General features: G+C 42.6%; 2 protein-coding genes across 38 annotated transcripts in view; both read right to left on the minus strand.

Moving 5' to 3' along the window:
* PHLDB2 (pleckstrin homology like domain family B member 2) overlaps positions 1-3,452 on the minus strand; it is a 222,954-nt gene extending 219,502 nt beyond the window's left edge. For 23 of the 32 annotated variants that reach the window (XM_070242834.1, XM_070242823.1, XM_070242832.1 and 20 more), the window contains exon 1: positions 3,136-3,452. The gene's annotated coding sequence lies outside the window, so the exon portion shown is untranslated. The remainder of the gene's footprint in view (positions 1-3,135) is intronic. The other 9 variants (XM_070242833.1, XM_070242821.1, XM_070242826.1 and 6 more) reach the window with 1 other exon arrangement.
* Positions 3,453-8,245: 4,793 nt separating this feature from the next.
* Positions 8,246-22,532, minus strand: part of PLCXD2 (phosphatidylinositol specific phospholipase C X domain containing 2) — a 51,833-nt gene continuing 37,546 nt past the window's right edge. For all 6 annotated transcript variants that reach the window (XM_014732896.3, XM_001501392.6, XM_014732897.3 and 3 more), the window contains exons 4-5: positions 20,928-21,169; positions 8,246-14,443 (exon numbers count right to left, since the gene is read on the minus strand). In XM_014732896.3, coding sequence (XP_014588382.1) covers positions 14,284-14,443; positions 20,928-21,169 — 402 coding nt within the window. In that variant the 3' untranslated portion in view covers positions 8,246-14,283. The remainder of the gene's footprint in view (positions 14,444-20,927; positions 21,170-22,532) is intronic.

The following is a 22,532-nucleotide window of genomic DNA, read 5'->3' on the forward strand; positions in this document are numbered from 1 at the left end:
CCTTACTCTTTTACACTCAGAATGCAAGCAATGTCGATACTGTTGGTTGGTAGTTTTCCCAGAATGAAGTGCTGACAAATGTGGGCTTTGGAGTCAGACAGACCCCAACTCATATTTCACTTCATCTTTCTGGCTCTGTGACTTGGGTGAGTTGCCTAAGTTTATTATAGGAATTCAACGAAAAAATGCAGATAAAAAGGGAGTACTTCATTTCCTGGTCATAAGACGCCCCGGATAAAGGTGAAATGTTATTATGAGTCCTTGCGTTTCAGCTTTAACTTTTTATCCTCATGTTTTGGTTAACAAAAATGACAGCACGTGAGTAAAGGTCACGCAGGATCAGCTGTGTGAGGAAAGGTACTGAGTGGACTTGGTGGTGCAATCTCTGCTTATAATGCCTTTGCTATCACACTCTTAGGTATGTATGAGGCGGGTCAGGGAAAAAAAGAAACTCTTTGTTCAAAGATATTTAGTCTACCACATTTCATGATGGTATTTCCTTATCTTGATCTTGTAAATGCTCAGGAAGTGTGGCTGCTTTGGAATTTAGGCCAGACAGCTAATGGCATTTTTAGGATGTATCTGAACAAAAGTGAAACAGGGTTGGGGCAAAGGAAGGCTTGCTCCTGCTCATGACTCGTCTACTGCCTAAATGGCACCAACAAGCCATTTGGACTCAAGCTCATAGGGGCCTCTTTCGGTTGCAGGTACTGGGAGCCTTGATATGTTAGAATTTTGCTGGTTCCTCTCGCTTTACTCCTCTTTTTGCCTAAATCCCTTGGATGTAGATGAGTGGATATTAGCTGAGGTGAAATGAGATAGTAATTAGATTCTTGAGTTCCCAGAGAAGGATTGGGATGGTGTGATTTCTTTCCCTGGAAATAGTTCAGACATTATACTTTAGTTGAGGCTCATGAATTTGAGCCTCTGAGATAGAAAGGGGTAGATATCTAGCTTGAGAATTGCCTGAGTTTACTTAGGAAATATCCAGGCCTAGAAAGACTCCAGTGACTGCCACCACCGGGCACTTCCCTTTGCTCCCCACCTGATTCTCTCCTTACCTCCCCTCAAAGAAGGTCCAGCCTAGTCAATGCTGGCCTTTTGGTTATAGTGGTACCCAACTGGCCTCATCATGACACATCCAAGTGCCGGTGGAGAACCTCTGACTATGTTAGGCAGCCTTGCTTTCCTCAGTGACTCCTCCCCACCCCACAACTGATGCTTCTGCATGTGCTTACCTCCATGATCACATGGGAAAAGCAACAGTTGGAAATGAGGCAGAGCTGAGTAGAATCCTGGCTCACCCTCTGACTGCATGGATGTCAGCAAATTAAGTTCTGGGGTCTAACTTTCTAACACGCAAAAGGAGTAATGTCTATCTAGTCTGGTCAATGTTATGAATAACCTCTCCCCTCTTAATATCCAATATACATGAAATGGGGAGGGAAGCTGGGTATACTCAGGGGCCACCAGTGTGTTTTTGGCCTTGAGCCAGATGCTGCACAGAAAGAATAGGTGAGACCTGAGTGTCTGCCCTGAAGGGGGCCTGCAGTATTGTGGGTAAATCTGGTCAATGCATCTGGATGCCTGACTCCCTCTCCCCTCTTCAAAGCCAGCTCCATCACTTGCATTCTCTACAAATATATTCTGGAAACCGGCCAGGCACACTTAATATTTTACAGGGCCTAATATCCTCACCGAAATCTATCCGTTTTTCATAATTTTCCACCACATTCCTGGGAGGTAGCCACAGACTAACCCAAAATCACACACAGGATTTGTGTCTGGGCCACACTCGGCAATGGCCTCAATTGCTGCATCTAGGTAACTGCCTGAGCTGTGAAAAATTCTGGCCACAAACCTCACCCAAGGGAATTCACTTCAGTTCCATAAATGATTGACAAAAATAGTGTCAAACATTACCTTGTTTAATACATGGCCCAACCCCTTCCCTAAAGGGAGTGTAGAAAAATAGGGCCTCCCTATCACCAGGCTTCTAATAATTATAAGAGCCGGGAACCATTGCATAGACCTGACAAGTGTATGTGGTGACAAAATGACAACTGTTCTGCGATTAGAGGAGTTATTTTCAGACCTAAAGAAGAGTGGATCTTGTTCATTAAAAATAACATTTTCAGAATGTGTAGACTTGAAGGGGAAAAATTCCATGTTTTTCGGTGATTACTTAATAATCTCATTCTCCCTCAAGAATCACTTAATAAGGTGTTCTATAGTTATTCTGTTTCTTCCCTGTGGACCTCCAGCTGTAGGGGAAGCTCCTTGAAAGCCACAGCTCTTATGCCTGAGGTGATATCGGGTTTCCAGTTTGTGCATGAGTCTTGTTCAGGTGTGTCTATTATTGAGGTGGGAAGGCTCCTGGGGCACGTACTACTCTGAGCAGGATAAAAACATACTCTAGTTGGAAGACAATACGGGCTATAGCTTCAGAGCAGGGTTGTTCCACGTTGCCCTGTGTCTGTTCTGCAGAGAGACTCAGTTGGCAAGGGCTTTCCTTAGCGGTCCTCTGTCAAAGGTAGCAAACAGCCTCGCCTCAGTAAATGATTGACCTGGCTGCCCGCGGTGATAAGCTTAGGTAAATAGGCTTGATTCTGCTCCAGCAATTTCAAGACTTTTAACTCCCTAGGTCCCAAAGCAGAAAAATGCACTTTGCTCCCTGGGAGATCCTATCATTTAAGGTTGACAGCTCTCCACATTGACAGTGTGTCTGAGGAACTCAGAATTATACGCAATATGTCCTCTCTGGTCTATCTTGAAAGCAGAAAGATTTTATACAAGCCAAATTCTGGAACAAAGTCGCATTTGCAGAGCCATGACCGATGGAAGAATTCCAACAAATCACAGTGTAATTTTTTACAATGAAAGATAAAAAATTTTACAAACTTTTGAAATATGTAGAGGAACAACGATTTTTGAAGGAGAGAGAAGATGGAAGAAAAATACAGCCCGCTTTTCAGAATACCTTGGTGACAAGCGATTGAATTCTCCCAACACACAGCCACGGCTACCACCTCTCCCTCAGTGGACCATCATGAGAGGTGCTCTGGCTACAAGGATGTGCAAAGAGCTTGTTTCATGATCTTGAGAGAGGGGCCTGTGACCAGACAGATCACCTACCTTGATTGCTGCTTTCAATCTGGATTCTTCTCTCAGCTCCCTGCCCGACTCAGCAGTGATGGCCCACGACTGTTCCAATCCTTGCTGAAGAGTTTGAGATGTTGGGAAGAAGCATCAACACAGGCTTCTACTTTTCCCTAAGCACGGAATCGAGGTGTTCCCTTCGGTTTCCTTTCCTGCTCTCTCTGGCCCCTACAGATAGTGGTCACGGCAGCAACTTGCCTGCAGCCGGGTATGTTGACAGATGTGAGGGAGGGAGGCTACCCTGGTCTCAGCTGCCTGGTCTGACCAATCATTACCCACCAGGCCAGGCTCTTACTCCTGCTCAAACCTGACCAGAGGTCTAGGTGACAAGATCAGATAGCAGTACTGTGAGGGGCAAAAAGCAGAGTCTGTTAGCTATTGGCTATCCAGAAAAGCAATTACTTTGTAACTGGATCTGGGAAGTAGACAAGACAAGCATATGTGGGAGGAAATCTCTTTTTATTTTACTCCCTTTTATTTTAGCATCTCAGAAGGGGATCTCAGAGGTCACTTTATTAAACCTTCCATTTAATGATGGAGTTTCTTTTAGTGAATTCCTGTCTGGTAATAATCATCTGGTAGTTCCTTGAATAAATATGGCTGTCACTTATAGAGCATGCACTATCTGTTAGGCATTTTATATCTATTACCACAAATCTTTGTAAAAATCTTGAGATTTTTACTCCTATTTTATGGATGAGGGAACAGAGGCTCAGAGGGGTAATGGTCATGCAACTAGTAGGCACTGAAGCCAGGCTCTGAATTCAGGTCTGCTCAAAAGCCAGTTCCAGTGTCAATGCACTTTCCATGATACACTCTGGGGTAGGCTGAACAATAGCCTCCAAAGATGTCCGTGTCCTCATCCCCAGAACCTGTGAATATGTCACCTTACACGGTAAAAGAGACTTTGCAGTTGTGATAAGGATGCTGAGATGGGATATGATCCTGGATTACCCAGGTGGGTCCAGTGTATCACAACAGCCCTCATAAGAGGTCAGAATCAAAGAAAGAGATGTGATGATAGACGCAGACTCAGAGATTGAAGACGTTATGCTGCTGGCTTTGAAGATGGAGGAAGGGGCCAGGAGCCGAGGAAGGTGGCTTCTAGAAACTGAAAAGACAAGGAAATGGATTCTCTGCTAGAGCCCAGAAGGAACACTGTCCTGCAAGCCCATTTGAGACTTCTGACTCTACATCTGGAAGGTAATTGATTTGTGTTTTGTAAGCCACAACGTTTGTGGTAATTTGTTACAGCAGCAATAGGCAACTCATACACTCTCCCAGAAATTCTCTTTGTGATGGTGAGTTCGTAACTTCGTTTAGCATCCCATTCCACTTAGGAATGCTCTTTATTAAGCCAAGCTCTACCTTCTTGAAATGATAACTCATGGCTCCTAGTTCTTCCCATCACACTGGCACTCAGGGAGGACGTTGGTAATGATGGGAAAGGACACTTGGAAGGACTCCGAGCCCAGATTCTAGTGCCAGCACTGCCTTAGGCCAGTCAGTTCTCTCTGGCTTTCAGTTTTCCCTCCTGTAACGTTCGCACCTGGACAAATGTTCTTTGGTCCCTTCCATGTCTAAAGTCCTAAGATTCTACAATGTCAGTTATGTAACAACTTGAAAATATTTGACGATATCCCTGTCCCCTTCCTCTCAATCTTTTTTCCAAACTCAGCATCCCCAGTGTCTCATGTGACATGACTTCTGGACCCTTCACTCTCCTATTGCCCTTCTCTGGGAAGGATCCAACGTACCCACTTCCCCCTGAAATGCGGTGCTCAGATCTGTGCCTAGTGCCCAGCTCTCTCTATGCCTGCTAGCATGCTTGGCTTCTCTGGCTTGCCCACCACCCTCTCTTGCTAGAGCCCATCTAACTATCCCTTAGGATCCTCTGGACTTGGCATAGTCTGTTCCTTTCTATCTTGTTTTACCCAACCTTACTTCTTGAAAGAGAGCACTCAGAGTGAACAAACTCATGAGTCTTAATTTAGGTTTTTTTTTAAACAGAAAGGACCAAAGCTTTCTAGTGCTAGCCTAAATTAGCCATCTTTGCTTGCTTACCAACATTTAAACGATCATTCATTATCACAGGCACTTGAAAGCCAGTGATATATAAATTTTTAGGATCATAAATTCTTTTGAGAATCCAATGAAAGCTATGGATCCTCAAGCAGAAGAAGTGCACATGTATCTAAAATTTTGTGTGACATTTCAGGGCCTTCTGGCCCCAGTGAAGCAGTCATCCCCGCCCCGACACATGGCAAGCTAGTTCTACATGCACAAGGGTGTTGGTGGGGAAGCTTTTGCAAATGCAATCTACTGTCTTCTTCTAGATCCCCTACTTCACGGAGGCCCTAGAAATGAGACTCCTTGGGCCTGGATGGAGCAAACGCCCAACGAGGATCAATGCAGTTAAGTCTTTAGGCCAAAAGGCAACAAAGTTCTCAGGTTAAACAAAGAATAGCTTTTAGGGCCTCCTTTTGCAACAAGAGCTCTGCTTCGTAGGCCCTTTCTCCACAGGACAAATCCTATTCAGACACCAGGCCCCTTAGATTAAAGCCATCTGCTTGCCTGAAGCTTCTCTCAATTGCATGATGCTACTGGACAGAGGCTGACACTTCTGCGTCCTGCTTCCCACCCATGCTATCCCCAAACACTGCCCAGCTGTGCAAACACCCTGGTCTGACTAGCACTTTTGTTTTACTGACACTCGTCCAGGCCATCCAGGGTGAGGTTTGAGGCACATGGGCTTTGGCCACTGTCCCTCCCTTGACACCTCCCACCCTCCCTGAGAAGAAAGGTTTCAAGTCTTAAAAATAATAACACTCCTTAGTCACAGTGAGCAGACTTGTAGAGGAGTAAACAAAGAAACATACTGCTGATCAAGAAGAATTCCTTTGGAGAAAAAACACAACAAAAATCCAGGACATTCAGGCATCCTAACCTCAGGGGTTCACAGAAAAGGAATCACTTTCCAAGTGGAAGAAAAGCTTGCTCTCTACATTCCATGTCAACCCAGCTGAGCCATCTGTGGGACGGAGCCATGCCAGCACCTTTCTGCCTCCAGTTTCAACTGCTCTGGAGGATGATGTGGAGAGAGGATGACCCGAGCATGACATTCTACAGGAACCATGAAGAAAGTTCTCTCATGAAAAAAGAGGTGATTTTCTATCTCGAATAGCAGTTCATTTATACGCTTATTTAGTTAGGGAAGGATGTTTAAAAGAGCCCAGCCAAACCCAATTCTCAGCAAAAGTGTGTGGTAGACTCAACTGCATTTTTTCAACCTGGATAGGATCAGAAACTTGGGTCATTCCCATAGTCTGCACGTGGACTCTTTAAAAGACCTAAATAAATTTGTTTAGAAAGGAAATTTTACATCACTATTGAAAAACCCAGGGTCACTTGCTACAAAGAGGAGGTAACCACAAAATAAACACAATACAAACGAAATGGTATTAAATGTTAGCTGGATACTATAGTCTTTCTTGGTTTTGCTAGGTAAATAAGGGTTAGAGAGGTATGACCACTAAGCAGAGACTTTCAACTAATGAGAATGATTAAGTGATTAATAATATTAATGCTATTCAAGGATGTGGCATCTTCCACCCCACATCATCCTGCATACCACTAGTGGCATGAGTCCCATGCTCTGAGCAATGCATATTTTGTCCAGTGATTGTGCAACTTCCCCTTTCGCTGTCTGAATTTATCTGCTTTCTCTCTCATTAATTAGTTTCTGCTAAATCGTTCACCAATAAACACAATAGTTAGCAGTCAACCATGTTGAAGGCATTGTGCTGGATGCTATTTGGAGGAAGTGGGTACAGAGTCCCTACCTCTGGTACTAAGACTGACAGCTACTTTTGAGAATTTACTATGTGCCAGGCTCTGTGTTAAAATGCTTTCCATATGTTTTCTTATGTGGACTTCTCAATAATCCCTCAGAGTAGGTATGATTAGTCCCATATCCTATATATTTAGAGCTATCAGTTTGCCTAACGTCACCCAGCCAGGACGTGATAGAGTTGAAACAGAAACCCAGGTCTGTGCATCTCTGAAATGCCTGTTCTTAGCTTCTGTGCTAAATAGAATGTTGTAATATGATAAATTAATATGTGTTTAGATATTAAAGAATTCATACATAATGCAACAGCCCCATTGTCGTAGAGGCAATGTCTCAAAGCAAGTGCACGTTCAGAAATGGAGGCAGGGCAGTAGTAACCTTGCAATTACACTATGTGGGTTATACCTGCTTTGCTTATGTTTGGACCCAGCTCTATCTACATCATGTCACTTTTTATTAAAACCAAATAGGAATGACCGACAGTGGTGCTTATCAAAGCAAACCAGAGGACATAATGTAGATTTACTACACAAAACCTAAAAATACAGGCAGAACATTCTGACCATGACTATGTTCTTCAATTACTATGGTAACTTGACCAGAAATATAATTATCCCTAATTACCTGTTCTAACATTGAACTATGTCAAATGAATGATTACTCAGAATTAATTTGATCTCTGCTAAATTCATACACAAGACTTTCACCTCAACCCATTATTTTTGTAGGTGGTAGGGCAAAAAGAGAAATTTACTGAAATTAAGTGGCCTTAGATATTGTATTAAAAAGAATTAGGAATGAGGAAAATACTGGAATCTTCATTGCCAACAGAAAGTGCAGGCTCACTCTTATTTAACCTTTGTATGCACAAACACTTAACCTCTGCATTGTTCTATTTCTGGACATTTGGTGATCACGCAGTAATGTGGGCTGGAGATGGTAGTCAGGCGAGAATATGGATGCCAGCAGGACCTGGGCCAAGCCTAGTAGAAATAGCTCAAGTGCTGAGGATGAAGCTTGGAAAACTGGGTGACTAGGCTGTGTGCACATTCATGCACAGCTCACCCTGGGAACCACAGGCATGTGCAGCTCACTCCAATAGGTGCTGGATGTGGCTGCAAGGGTCTTCAGCCAGTATCGTATAATGAGGAATTTCATTGATGCTGAGTCTATAACTTTTCAAGACAAAATTAGAAGTGGGCCAATAACAAAACGTGCATACGAGCAAAGGAAAAGTACCTGCTGAAGGTTTCTATTTATTATTAGGCTTAAGCCTCCTTAGGTAGTTCAAATCAAATACAAGAAAAGACACCATATTATCACATCTATTGAACTTTTTTCACAGTTAAAATGAGGTAATCTGGCTTTACAATGTTTCAGGCTGAATTAAACAATTTAATCCAGGTTACAAGAAAGGAGAGAGAGAGATTTGAACAATTATTTCCTAGGGGGAAAAAATCCAAGTGAAATGTGCATGAAAAAGATAATTAAGCCACAAGATACATTTCAGAGTACCAAGTGGCATATATGCAAAATTTTAATTCTAACTTTCAAGTTGGCATCGTTTATTATTATTTTACTTAACTTAGCAAATAGCATGCACTGTAATATAAAACAAGCATAGAGGACAAAACATAATATCTAATAGAGCATTTATCAGATTCGCGTATCATTTGAATTGACCAAGACTTATTTTCACTATGACAGTGTTTGTATTTCCTGATTCTGATCAGTGAGGTCAAGTATTACAGTTGGCATATACACAACACAAATAATGCATACACAATCTGTATGTAATACGTATTAATATTGGGGTGTAAATTAGGAAGTATAATAGCGGCAGGGTACCACTGTCTCTAGAATATCTTCTAAGATTTATCATATTGACACTATAGGTTCATGACTACAGTGTTATTAGTGCTATAAACTAATAACAAATGTAAAACTGCAAACGTACAAAGCTACCGAAGGCCTATTTGACTTTTAAAAGTGCTGTGCTTCTCATTAGGCTCAAAGCTTGTGAGCATGCCCCTGCTCTTTGAATGAAACACTAGCCCCAAGTTCTGGGTTCCTCTCAGGTGTAGCTCTAGTCTTTGGGTGGTAGTGGTGGGGGTCAGAATAATGCATCTGAGAAGAGTAAGGAGCAAAAACCACAGTGATAGGAGTGCGTTTGGACATCAGTGAACGTATGTGCCTTTTACTGTAAGTTTTGCCAGCTTCCTGTGATTAACAGTAATCAGCAGATGACAGAGGATGGCCAAGAGACAAGAGAAAAGCAGAAAGTGGTCTTCTGTGAAGGAGATGAGAAGAAATGAGATGGAAAATGTCTTACACTATTCATGGGGTTGCCTTAATAGACTGTGGGATTGAATTTCCAGAAGAGAGAGGGAAAATATTTCATCCAAACGATGTGGCTTAGAAACAAGTTTGAAAAGTCCTAAGAACAAGTTTTGTTGGAGAAAATACTAGAACACTCTACCTCAGGACAGAAAAAGTTATCTTAGAATATTTTTACAGCCTCTAAGAATGCTATTTCAACATCAACAGGGTTTTGTACTGCATTCTTCTGGGTTAGGGTTAATTCAATGATATAGTGCCATCAGTGTCACTATTTCTAGAAGGAAGCTGGGGGAGCCAGAGGACCAGGATCAGTGTGTCTCTGGGGGGGCAGTAAAGAGCTGTTCAGTATTATTTGGAATTAAGCGTGAAGTTTCCAGGTACATCACTTATCACTCAACCAGTTCGCTCCTGTGTATCAAAGGCAACATTTGTGAGTGACAAAGCTATGGTGGCAAAAACTAGAAAGCAGCCTGAGGCAGAGGAGCAAGATGTACTGGAAAGTTACTGGAATTCAGAGGGAGAAGCAAGTTCTATGCGATATAAAACAAACTTCCTATCAGTTTGGACACTTGATGGTATCAATTTCTATCCCTTTCCTTTTGGCATAATGTGCCTATTTAGCAGGTATTTGGGAAAGCCCACCTTTCAGGAGCTCATGTACATGCAAGCAGCTTTCTTTCAGCCCTATTCATTATCTGGATTACTGAAGGCGCCGCTGTTGGACAAGTTCTGTCATCCCACGCCACACTTTTGAGAAATAAGTCCAAGTAGTATTTCTCTACACACACCACTCAGGGAAGAACTACCACGACTGTGGAGCCCCTGACTATAAGGCAGTGAACCTAATCACTAGGGAGCGATATTCTGGGGAGCTACTCACCCAAGGTTTGCAAAACAGCACTAAAGGACCAGACAGCCTCTTTATTCCAGAGGAAGGAGCCAAGGCAAATCCAGCACAGCATCACTCAGTCGCTCAGCCACAGGAGGGGAGTCTCACGGCTGTGCCCTACTCATTTGCCTGTTTTGTTTCCCAGAACCCACCAGTAAAAATCCGCAGTCAGCCAAGAAAGAAAAACACAAAAATTTCAACTGTGGCATAAACTAATTCTGTAAGATGGCCTGAATTGGGGTAGCCCTTTTGCTTCTCAGGAAAAGAGACAGTTTCATTTCAGTCTTAATATCTCCTTTTTCTCCACCTTTAGCTGAGCACTAAGCCTCCTAGCTGGGTTGTAATAATGTCTCTTTGGGGAGGACTTTATTACGGCAAAATTCAGAAAAACAGAAATAGAAAATCCTGACACACCACAAAACTGCCTTTAATTCCAGAATGCTCCATTACATTGTCTCCTTGAACAGAAACAGAAACTTTCTGATGTGAATATGAGGTCATGGAAGAAGAACGAGGATTCTTAGGATCGATCATGACCTGGGCTCAGAATCTTGTGCTTTTCTTTGAGTTTATATAAAATCCTGGGTTTGGACCGTGGCTTAACTGTTCTCGATAATTCAGGGGTCTGGACTCAGTGCTAAGGAAAATAAACTTAATTACTATACAGTCTAATATAGCAAATATATAATATTTTTTGGCATAATCCTCTTAGATCTGCCATTAATTTAAAATTTAATCCTCAATAATTTATTATTCCCTTCCATCAATTCCATCTTGACCTCTGTCTCCAATTCTAACAATATCTTCTGTACCCATGAAACCACAGTGGTACTTCTAATAGGCTCAAAGTTCAAGCCTTTAAACACTGCTTTAATCTAACTGAAATCTGTGATGGTCCCCCTTGCCACAAAGCCATGGAAATGTGGCCATGTGGGAAATGGTCCAGGGAGCTCATGAAAAAGTCAGTCTACATTTCAGAACAAATATTGCCCCAAATCCTGTGAAACTAAAGTCCTCTTTGGCTCAATCAAGAAGCTTTTTAGCTAATCGTAAAGTTAATTCTGAGCAAATATCAGAGCCTTGTTTGATCTGAAAGGTCCCCAGAACTTGCGAGAATAAGTGATGTGGTTGGGTAACCATGTTTATTGTTGCCAGTTGCAGAATGAGTTATAGAACTAAAGTCTATTTTCCCTCTGTCCCATCACTCAACTCTCCTGCTTGGCCTTCGATCAAGGAGCAGAATGCACACATCCTTCACTACACGCTGAGCAACTCTTTCTGGGGGCAGAGATTCTGCCCATTCAAAGGTGTTTATCAAGGATGAATGATAAATAACCCTTCTCCTACTTCCCAGAGCTCCTGTGCAGAATTTCAGAATGGAAGCCCAGCTGGCAACCCAAAGCAGCATGAAGAAATGAGGCCTGCACTCGCCATGCAGTGGAGGACTCCATGCAGGCGACCTTGTATCATTTTCTGTGCTTTTGTGTCACGCTTGATGACTTTTCTCTTCTCATGCAAACACTGAGGTGCACTTAAATGTTACAACCCAAGTGAAGTGCAACTATATATTTTAAAACTAAAGGAGAAAATCAAGTAAACATTTCACTGAATAGTCAGCAGCCCTTGGTTGTCATTGGCATCCTGTGCAGATACCTGTCAACACGCTTGGCCTCATAGCACCGAGCACCTGGACAAAGCTGAGGCTCAAATAAAACAGAGCAGAGTAAGTCTCCTCTTGCCTCCTTATCTCTTTGCCAAGTAACACAGGGTTAAAAGAGGGGCAATGATCTAGTCCCTAGAAATTGACCAAGAATTAAAAACAAGACCAAAACGAAATAATAACAACACAAGTAAAACCCTGAGGGTGGGCCAGGGACTTCAGAGCTTGTTTAAACTAAGTTTAATATCAGAACTGGAGGAAGATTGAGAAAGTGAGGGCACCCACCTTCTTATTCATTTCCAGAGAAGGCCCTAAGGTAGTTGACAATAAAATCCCAGAATCCTCATTGGGGAGGGCTTCAAATGCAAGAAAAGGAAAAGTTAAACCAGATTTTCCCAGAAGCATTTGCAGTTGTGACCTCCTCAAGTTGTGGAAGCAAAGGGTCAGGGCTTAAATTACCCTACAGAGAGGAAAGGCTGAAAGACCAAGAGTTGGGGGTATGCATGTGCTTTTAGTAGCTCACCTGGGATACCCCATACTGTAGCATGTAATATGCAAAGTCCAGCTAGGAGCATCCAAGAATAGGAATGGGAAGCTGCTGGGAGGTGGTCTCATGATCTTTATGAATGCACACATCCATCCAGGATTCCGTGTTTATCTTTCCTCCTTAAGAACCCCGAAGCTGCCTTCCTTGGGGATTCTCAGACAGTTCTGAGGAGCATCGAAGTGTGCACACTCCCATACCCAGCTTTCTCTCTAGCTCCTCCCCTTTCAACCTTCTTCTGGAGGGTCTTCCTCAGGAATTTGGAGTTCTTCATGACCCATTTCATCTTCTGTTCCAGTGCATGGCTTGGTAGTGGCTTCTCAGATCTGGACCACACTCACACATGAACACTGTCCCAGACATGACTGGGGGAGCCAGGACATCTACAGCAGAGTCAGAGGTCACTCACAGTCCTGAGAAGTGTGGTCCTGTTGAGGGGAGGAAGACCATGGCAGCATCTGGCCTGGGTGAGAAAAGTTCAGGAAGCTCCTTTGTGAGTGCTCTTAGGGTAAGAAGCACTGAAGATACTTAATCTATAAATAAATAAATAATAAATAAATAAATAAAACAAAACACAAGAGAGCTCTTGAGGGATTACCACCTCTTATCAAGTAAAAGAAAAATCCCCCTCTTGAGTTTCAAAGCCCTCATACAGTGGCGACTAGTAGGCTCAGAACAACCTGCAGAAAGTAGAACAATCAAGACATGAACTGGAAATGTTCCAACACTGAGTATTTCTCACTTGATGACACATAAGTCATCCTAAATGTCCCCGAGGTAGTCTTGTTTTTCAAGGAGTTACAGAATGGCTCCAAACTCACTTGGAGCTTCCTCCTTAAATCCATTGCACTTTCCCATGCCTCCTGCGTCTGCCTCCACGGTGTCACAGACAAGGGGCCTTCCCTCAGCAGTGCGTCCCACAGTGCAGACCTGAGTCCTAGGCAGACAACCACAAAATGCAGTTCCAAGGTCTTGGTTGAAGATTGCACTCCAGAAATGACTTTGCCAAAAGGATGCAGGCACCTACCTGGCAGCCATTTTGGGAAAAGCTACAAAATTAAATGAAAGAATCCGGCATGCAACAAACATGCATGTCTATCTCTTGTTGGGCCCCACACCGAAAAGATGTCTCATCATTGTTCCTTTCACTTTTAAGAAGGGGCCAAAAGAAATAGAAAGGAATCAATGTTTTAAAACCAGGAAACACACTTCTGATACCAAGGGCAGTATGTTTAACCGTTTAACTAAAGAATGACGGTCACTAGTTGCCAAGCACGATCTAAGCAAGAACAGCTTGTGGCTGAAATACCTTGGTGATAAAGAGGTCTTCCTCTCTCAGGGAAGAAGTGGTGACATTTAACATGCCTAGAGACATGGCCCTTTCTCCCAGGTTGATGCCACCCACAGGGCAGTCCACACCTGCAATGAGCCATTGTTTTGACCAGGGTTGCCTTTCTGGTTCAGCCTTCTCACTGGCTCAAACACAACATCCTGGAAGACAACAGGGAACTGGGCCAATTAGGGGACACCCAATACCCCAGTGGGACGTGGAGACCCTATTTCCGTACTACATTCAACATCAGAAGCCAGTGGGCAGATCCTGACCTTGATCATGTGAAACATGCTTTCTTCCCTTGGACTTAAGTTCTTTGAAAGTCTCATTTGGGAAAAATGCCATTAAATGCCCTGTAATTTTATCCAAATGGCCCTGTTAGGAGGGAAAAAAATGCCCTCCTCTTACTTATTTTAGCATCACAGCCCAGGGGCCATCCCAACAGGAAATCCTTTAGCACTCTTGCCTGGATCAACAAATTCAACATTAAGTTAAATGAAAAATTAAATCAGCATTTAGCTAAAGCTCTATCCTCCTGCAGGAGGTCATTCAATTCAATGACAGTTGTGGCAAAGTCCACCAGGTCCACGAAGTCAGACGTGATGATGTTGACCCCCATGGCTCCGGGCTTCTGAGTTTTCACCCAGTCCAGGATGGCGGGAAGATTCCTACACAGGAGAGAACAGAGAATAGAGTTTGAAGGTCTCTTCCAGAAACAGAAGCAAAATGTTTCTGTTAATGTAAGAAAAGTATGTCAGTAGAATCACGAGCCCCCAGAAGTTTGTCTGTTGCAGCTCTGTATCTCTTTCAGGGACGAAGTGATGTCTATTTCTTCAGAGACTTGTACTTTTGGGGTTTCTGTGCTGGAAGAGGAGTTGATTTGCCTCAAGCACCAAAGAGGCACCATGTCAACAGGACCTTGAAAGACTAAGATCAAGAGCCTTATTATTGTATTGGTAGGTTCTTTAATTTTTTTTGTCATGAAATTTTTCAAACATATTGTAACACTGAAAGAAATTTACAGTGAGTATATCCACCACCTAGATTCTACCACTAACACTTTACTCTACTTGCTCAGTACACATCTATCCATTAATCCATCACTCTATCCTTCCACCAATCCATCTTATATTTCTGACAAATTCCAACTGCAGACATCTAAATACAGCCCCTAAATATCTCAGTACGCAAATCATTAACTAGGCTTTAATATTTGCTTTCAGTTTGTTTTTCTTTTGACATAACGTTTACATCTGATAAAATACACAAATCTTAAGTGTGCACTAGTTGAGTTTCGACAAATGTATACACATAATCCATACCCATATCGAGGCATAGAACATTACCAGCACCCAGAAAGTTCCTGCCTGCACCTTCCCCACCAATCCCTCTCCCTGTCCTCCCAGAAGCAACAGTTATACTGATTTTTTTTCTACTATTGATTAGTTCAAGAAGTTCATATAAGCCATGCAATATGTATTCTTGTATTTGAGGTTCTTTCACTCAGCATTATGGTTTTGAAATTCATCCACATTGTTGCACACATCAGCAGTTTGTTCTTTTTTCTAATCACTGCATAGTATTCCATTGTATGAATGTACTGTAGTTTGTTTATCCATTTTCCTATTGATGGATAAATGAGGTGTTTCCAGTTTTTGGATATTATAAGTAAAATTCTTTTATTCTTATACAAGTCTTTTTGTGGATGTTTATTTTCATTTCTCTTGGGTAAATACCAAGGAGTGAAACTGCTTTATTATATGGTAGGTTTACAGTTATAAGAAACTTCCAGATCTTTCCCAAAGAGGTTGTTCCATTGTATATTCCCATCAACAAAGTATGAGAGTTCTGTTTGCTTCATATCCTCCCCTAAATTTGATGCTACCAGTCTTTTTAATTTCAGCCACTCCAGTGTGTGTGTAAAGACATAGTGTTTTAATTTGCATTTTTCTGAAAACTAATGATGTTGAGCAGTTTGTCATGTGCTTATTGGTCATTTATGTATCTTCTTTGTGAAGTAACTGTTCAATTCTTTTATCCATTTTTTCTTTTTTTTTCTTTTTCTTCTAATTGTTGAATTATGGAAGTTATTTATATATTCTGGATGCCAGTCTTTTGTCAGATATGCTTTGTGAATATTTTATCCCTGCCTATAGCTTGCCTATTCATTTTCTCAATGGCATATTTTGGTGAGCTGAATTTGATTTTGACAGAGTCTAATTTATCAATTTCTTCTTTTATAGTTTTTGTGACCTAAGAAACTTCCGCCCATGCCCAAGACACAAAAATACTTTCCTGTTTTATTCTAAAAGCTTTATGGTTTTAGCTTTTATATTTAGATCTATGATCCATCTCAAGTTACTTTTTATGCATGCTATGAAGTAGGGGTCAAGGTTCACTTCTCCCATCTGGATATACAGTTGTTCCAGCACCGTGTATAGCTTCTTAATAGACCACTGCTTACTTGGTTGTCTCACAAACACAGTCTGTCGGTCTCATTTTATAATTTGAGGGCTTTCTATGGGATAGTCAGACTGTTTTGCCCAAAGAAGCTCACAGTTTAGTGACATAAACAAAGGATGACAATTTAATGTGATACTTTCTATATTAGTAGCAAGTATAAAATACCATGGGTGGTACAGAGGAGGCAGCATTCAAGTGCACTCACAGTTTTGCATCACAGTAAAAACAGTTCACTAAATACTCAAGACGTTGAGAAGGCTTTAAGGACGACACAAACTGGGGCTTATGTTTTGGCTAAGTGACTGGAGATATTTTAAGACGGATATGCTCTAGGCCAAAATTGAGAATAAGTCAACTTTATTAACTTAATGGGGCCCTTTCTCCTCCTCTGGTAATACGCTCTTTAGTTGTCATCTTCACCTTTCCTTTTCTCCTTTGAAGCTGACTTCTCTTCTTTTAGCTGATCTTCTGACTTCGCAGTCTTCTCCTAGACAACCCTATCAAGGCCTTGGTACCATTCTGTCCTTCTCCTCTTATCATGATAACTATCATCTGTCCTCGCCCTCTTCCCTCACTCAGCAGACTCTACAATCAGCGATGGGCTAAAACCCATCTCATAAATTGATTTGCATTTTTATATTAATAGCTGATTAAGAATCAATGGAACACCATCAAAGGTACTTCCATTTTTAATTGGGACTCCTGAAGACTTAACTACCTCAACTTGACCTCTACTTATTCAATTTCTCTGTGCCTCAGTCTCTTCTCATGTAAAATGGGGATAATCATTATACTTCCTTCACATAGATTTTCAAGGAATTAAATAAAGTAATACACGTAAAGTGCTTAGAACTGTGCTTGGGATAGAGTAAGCACTATGTAAGTGTTTGGCACGAGAGAAGGAATCGTCAATGCTAGAGTGTGAGGTAGAGGGATTCGGGGGCTGGGGGTGAGAAATTTTCCTGAAGTGGTCACATCCTGCTGCTAGGTGACAAAATGTTGTGGCCTGAGAACAAAGGACTACAAATCCGGCCTTCTCTTGGAGCTCAGGACCGGGAATACACAGAGGCCCGCATGAAGGGGACATTCAAGACTTCTTTTAACCATCGCTAGTCAGTGTTCAAGTGTGAAATGCCGGCGCCACCTTCTGGTCATCACGTGGAAATGAGAATTAAAGGCTCGGTGGCACCTCCAGTTGGCTGACACCAGCCGCACCTCCGAGGATCCCAGCAGCCTGAGCAGAGAAAGCAGGGAAAGGTGTGCCCCTGTGGTCTCCAGCGACAAAGAGCTCTGTGTCAGCTTCAGGTTGCATGTGTCCACCTTCCCCAAGGCAAGGATCAAATAACCGAGATCACACACAAAGAAAGGGAAATGTAGAACCCACTGTGAGGAGGAGCCACTTTATTTTCTTAACTCCAGGCATTTACCAAGATGAGAGATCAATGCAGAAGGCTGAGCCAGATACTGCGGACAGGCCTGCAAGGCACCAAATCCCACGGGCTGCAGAGCAGGAGGTGAGAAACTTTCTGTTGACTTTGAGGCACAGGGAGAACAGGCCAGTCTGTTGTGTCTCTGAGTTTTTTCACAGACAGGGATGGCATGCCTCTTCTGTGCCTGGCACTGTGGTAGCATCTTCATGTTAAGACTCTAGAACCTTGTGTGGTATTATTAACCCATTTAACTGGTGAGAAAACCAAAGCTCAGAGACCTCAGGAAACTGGTCAAAGGCCACCCTGTTGTTAAAGGACTGCGTTAGTTTGCTAGGGCTGCCATAAGAAAGTGCCAGACTGGATGGCTCAAACAACAGAAGCTAATTTTCCCACAGTTCTGGAGGCTGAAAGTCCAAGAACAAGGTGTCGGCAGGACTGGTTTCTCAGGAGGCCTCTCTCCTTGGTTTGTAGATGGTTGCCTCCTTGCTGTGTCCTCACATGATCATTCCTCTGTGTCCCAGCATCCCTGGTGTCTCTCTCTCTGTCCTAACCTCCTCTTCTTATAAGGACACCAGTAAGACTGGCTTAGGATACACCCTAACGGCCTCATTTTAACTTCATTACCTCTTTAAAGGCTCTATCACCAAATATAGTCACATTCTGAGGTACTAGGGGTTAGGGCCTCAACATACAAATTTTCAGGGAACACAATTCAGCCCATAACAGGGACCAAGTCAGACTTCAATCTCAGGCTTCTGATTTCAGTTCGTGGCCTGGTCTGTGGTCCCATGGATGCTTTGTCATCAATCAGGTTTAGGCAAAACTTGCTTTCATTTGATTTCAGTAGGATTGCAAGGTTCTAAGAACCCTACCATAGAAAGGATAACTGCCATAGAACTTCAGTCAGATGGCTATGTTTTTCATGGCTTCCTTTTAGGGTGATGAACCAAAGTGAACAAGATCTTAGGCCCATGTTTACCAAAGAGTTGGGGGAGGGAGGGTTAACTCTGCTGAGAAAACCACCACATTTGTAGGAAAACAGACCTTGTCTGTTTCCTCTTGGTTAAGCTGCCAATCTGTGCCCAGGACCAGTTTGACAGCACCCCTGTGTACCTTAGTTAGGACAGACTTTCCAGGTGCTGGGACTCACGAGAAGACCCTATGACAGCTGCTTCTTTCCTATGCTTGTTCAGTAGCACAGAGGAAATGGCAGTCACATGTTGTGCATGTGTCTGGGTACAAACTGTTGACCAAAGTTGAACTTCTTCCTTCAGTTGACGTGGAGGCCTAGGAATGCATGACGCATCCCTGTAATATTCTTGTGATCAGCAGGGGTCAAGACGCCCAAGTATCTTTCCAATCTTGCAGACATATGCTTGCTACCAATGGGCGAGGGCTCCGGCATGCTGGGATGCCTTAGTTTTGGGTGCGTGCCGCCATCATTAGCACTAAGTGAAAGGGCCTTGTGCTGCATCTGTAGCCAGATGAATGGTCTAGGAATTTACAAGTATGAAAAGCATGGGGACTTTGTGGGTTCACAGTTGTAACCAGTAAGATCTGACCAGATTCGGGTATTAATAAGACAATTAATTACAGCCCAGTGGAGCAGAGAGAACAGGGCACTGAAACACGCTCCATTCAAGTCAGCACTAAGCACTGGAAAGGGCCACAGTCCAACAGTCAGAAGTCCAGAGTTGAGACACATTATTGACTCTTACCAGCTATGTGGCTCTGGGTCACTGCACCTCACTGAGCCCATCTTAAAAGGGGACGATAAACTGCTCCAGACAATGTGTCCTCCTAGAGGCTGTCTCGATTTAAGAATCAATGAAATCATCTGCAGGAGGGTACTTTATATTCAGAATACGGTTTACAGATGTACCTTGTCTTTATTTTTAAACACGTCCTCTCTTTTACTAGCACAGCTCTCAGCACCAACTTTTATTATAGTGATTTTCACATTCCTTCATAGAAATTTACATGTTTAGCTTTCCTGCTAGACTGTGAGTTCCTTGAGAGTAGAGACTGTATTATTCATCTTGTATCTTTGGACTTAGCTCTTCCTAGGTACTCAATCTTTGCTGAACGAATAAATAAATAAATAAATACTGTTAATCTATAAATTTACAAAGGCATGAGGAAAATGGTGTGGATACATGAACATATATTATAAAAAAAAAGTTTGTAACTCTGGATCATTCAGAGATATGTCACTGGTTTATAAAATTCTCTTTTTCAAGTTCAGCACAAATAATTCAGTGAAGACTGGAGTGGGGTTTCTGGTTTTGTTCATGGCCAACTAATCAGGAGCTCTCGCCGAGAAAGAAACGTGCAGGTGCTCCTTCCTATCCAGACTCCTGCCAGGTGACCTCCTGCTATCTGAAGTCATGCTATCCAAACTCAGAGCCAAAGAGACAGGGGCAGGTTTATGGATGAATCTTGAACTCTGGTGTTCATCACCTGGGACCAAAGTGACACCTGTAAATATCCTTTGTCACCCAAATGTATTAGCTTCCTCAGCTTGGATGGCAAGGGATGCCCTGTTATCCAAACGTATTTATAACATTCCTTTTACACACAGACACAGGCATCAACACAGATACATACATGTACATATATGTAAGACTTTTCTGGACAACACCTTTTTCTTGACAACACCTATTGTTAATTGGTGTCCAGGATAAAGAACATCATCTAATACAAACTTTTTGGAGCTTCTCCTGCCTGATGGTACAGTCAGGCTTGATTCTGTACTGAGGAAGTATCTGAGGCTCTGGCACAGCGGGGGCATCCCAGGCTGCGTCTTAGGACTCACTGTCACCACGAAAGGGAGAAGGACACCCCAAATCCCTGGAGGGCCATCTCTGAATCCTTAGCTTCAGCAGAGCAGGCTCACTGAATGCTTCTTAAACGAGTGAGCACTTGGGCCGGCCGCAAGGGCAGAGGCAAGAAAATGATGTGACCACCTCCAGAAGCCAACATACGGGTGTTGACTTAAAGCACTTTGCTTTAGTATTAAAATTTAGGCAGTATTTATGATATCATATGTATATTTTAACAAAGTATTTAGAGATCCTTTGGCCACAGTTAACGCAAGCTATCTCAAATGCATAGCTTTTTCAAAATAAGGTTTTTTGTTTTGTTGTTATTTTCAATCTTCAAACTATATGGCTTTACTGCTGTTTATTCAGAAGAGAATCAAGATCAACGGTTTTTTTTTTTCTACAACCTTACTGATGACATGGAAGCAAATTCCTACCTGTGAACCAGAGTGTTCTTGAGGCCACCAACCAGGCCTCGGGCGATAGTCTTCACTCTGGGGGTGAGAATTGCTTGAGAGACGTGGAAGGAGCCGCGAGGGGCCCGCTCACTCAGAGTGGTCTCCAAGAAGAGGATTAGCTTGTGCACACTTGTGGTGTTTGCCCAGGGTGCTGGAATCTTCTTTCCTGGCCACAGGAAGGGGTATTGCTTGTAGAAGGGACAGTGATAGAAAATAAGAACCTGAAACGTTCCAAACAGAAAAGGAGAGCAGTTCATGGACAAGCTGAATGGCAACTCCTTAGCTTTACGCTGACGGCTAGGTGGAAAGGCAAACAAATATAGACATACATGGAAAGTCAAGAATTGTTATACATTCTTTTAGAAAAATCAATAAGCAAAGATTAAAGTACTTGTTACAGGTGTGACTTGAAGATTCTTAACTTTTCTTTTGTCATGAACACCTGTGGAAGCACGGTAAAATCCTGAACGCCTTCTCAGACTGCTTTAAATGAATGCGTAAAATAAAATACACAGGATTACAAAGAAAATCAATGAGATGGAAATACAGCTATCAACATATTAATTAGTTTGCAATAAATTAATGGATATGCTTCATAATAAATACCTTTGTGGGGACCTGAAATTGGCCACCCCAAGATATGTCTCTTTGGCACAGGATTATTTGAGGCTGATTGCTTTTGATAAACTGGGACAGGGAAGGAGGCTCTGAGGAATGGAACTTGCCCTTTGTTGGGACACATTTACATTTGTAAGGTAGATCTCTATCTGTAAAGGTGCCTCCCTCTCTGTACCAGGAAGAAGAAAGGAGATGACCTTTTCTCTAAAAACTCTTAATCAATACCAAAGGCAAGGACTTAAATCTGCATTTTATTGTGCTAGTCTGGTAACCTCCTGTAACTGACTCCCCTTCCCCTCCCAACGTTGGCATTTCTCTAAGGATTAAGCATCTTTCCTTAGGCTAGGAACTGATTGCTGCGCTCACCTGTGACCACCAGCTCCAGACAATAGACTTGCCTCCTGCTACGCCCTCTGAGACAGCAGACCACTACCTGCTGTGTCCATCAAGCGCTGTGCTGATGGGGCAATCTTGTGACTATTGTGGGAGGGACATTTCAATCACATGTGAAACACCCTGTTTGGGGGTATATAACCACTACGTGCACACCACTTCTTCGGTGCCCTTTCTTCCTTCAAGAAGAAAGGCCCCGGGCCATGGTTCCTCATAAAGCTTTGTTTAATTTTCTCTTGCTATTCTGTCTCATGTGAATTTAATTCGTTCTCCGGCCAGACGAACCCCCATTTGGGGAGAGGAAATGCCTTCCTCCCCTACACCTTCAAATAAAATATTTTGTTGTAAATCTAATACGTTCCATAATTTTGAGTTACTGATGAGTATAAATGATATTTCAAAAGCTATCCATAAGAACTGGAATGTGATATGGAAATCTCTGTGATTTCCATGGGGACAAAGTCAGAGTAGGGCCAATCCTGCTGTGGTCAATGCAGGCACTTACAATCAATGGGGATATTAATTTTCACTTAAAAGTTAGTGAGAATTGGGACCGGCTGCGTGGCGGAGTGG

Source organism: Equus caballus, chromosome 19 (assembly GCF_041296265.1).
Source record: "Equus caballus isolate H_3958 breed thoroughbred chromosome 19, TB-T2T, whole genome shotgun sequence".
In the NCBI taxonomy this organism is placed as follows: domain Eukaryota; kingdom Metazoa; phylum Chordata; class Mammalia; order Perissodactyla; family Equidae; genus Equus; species Equus caballus.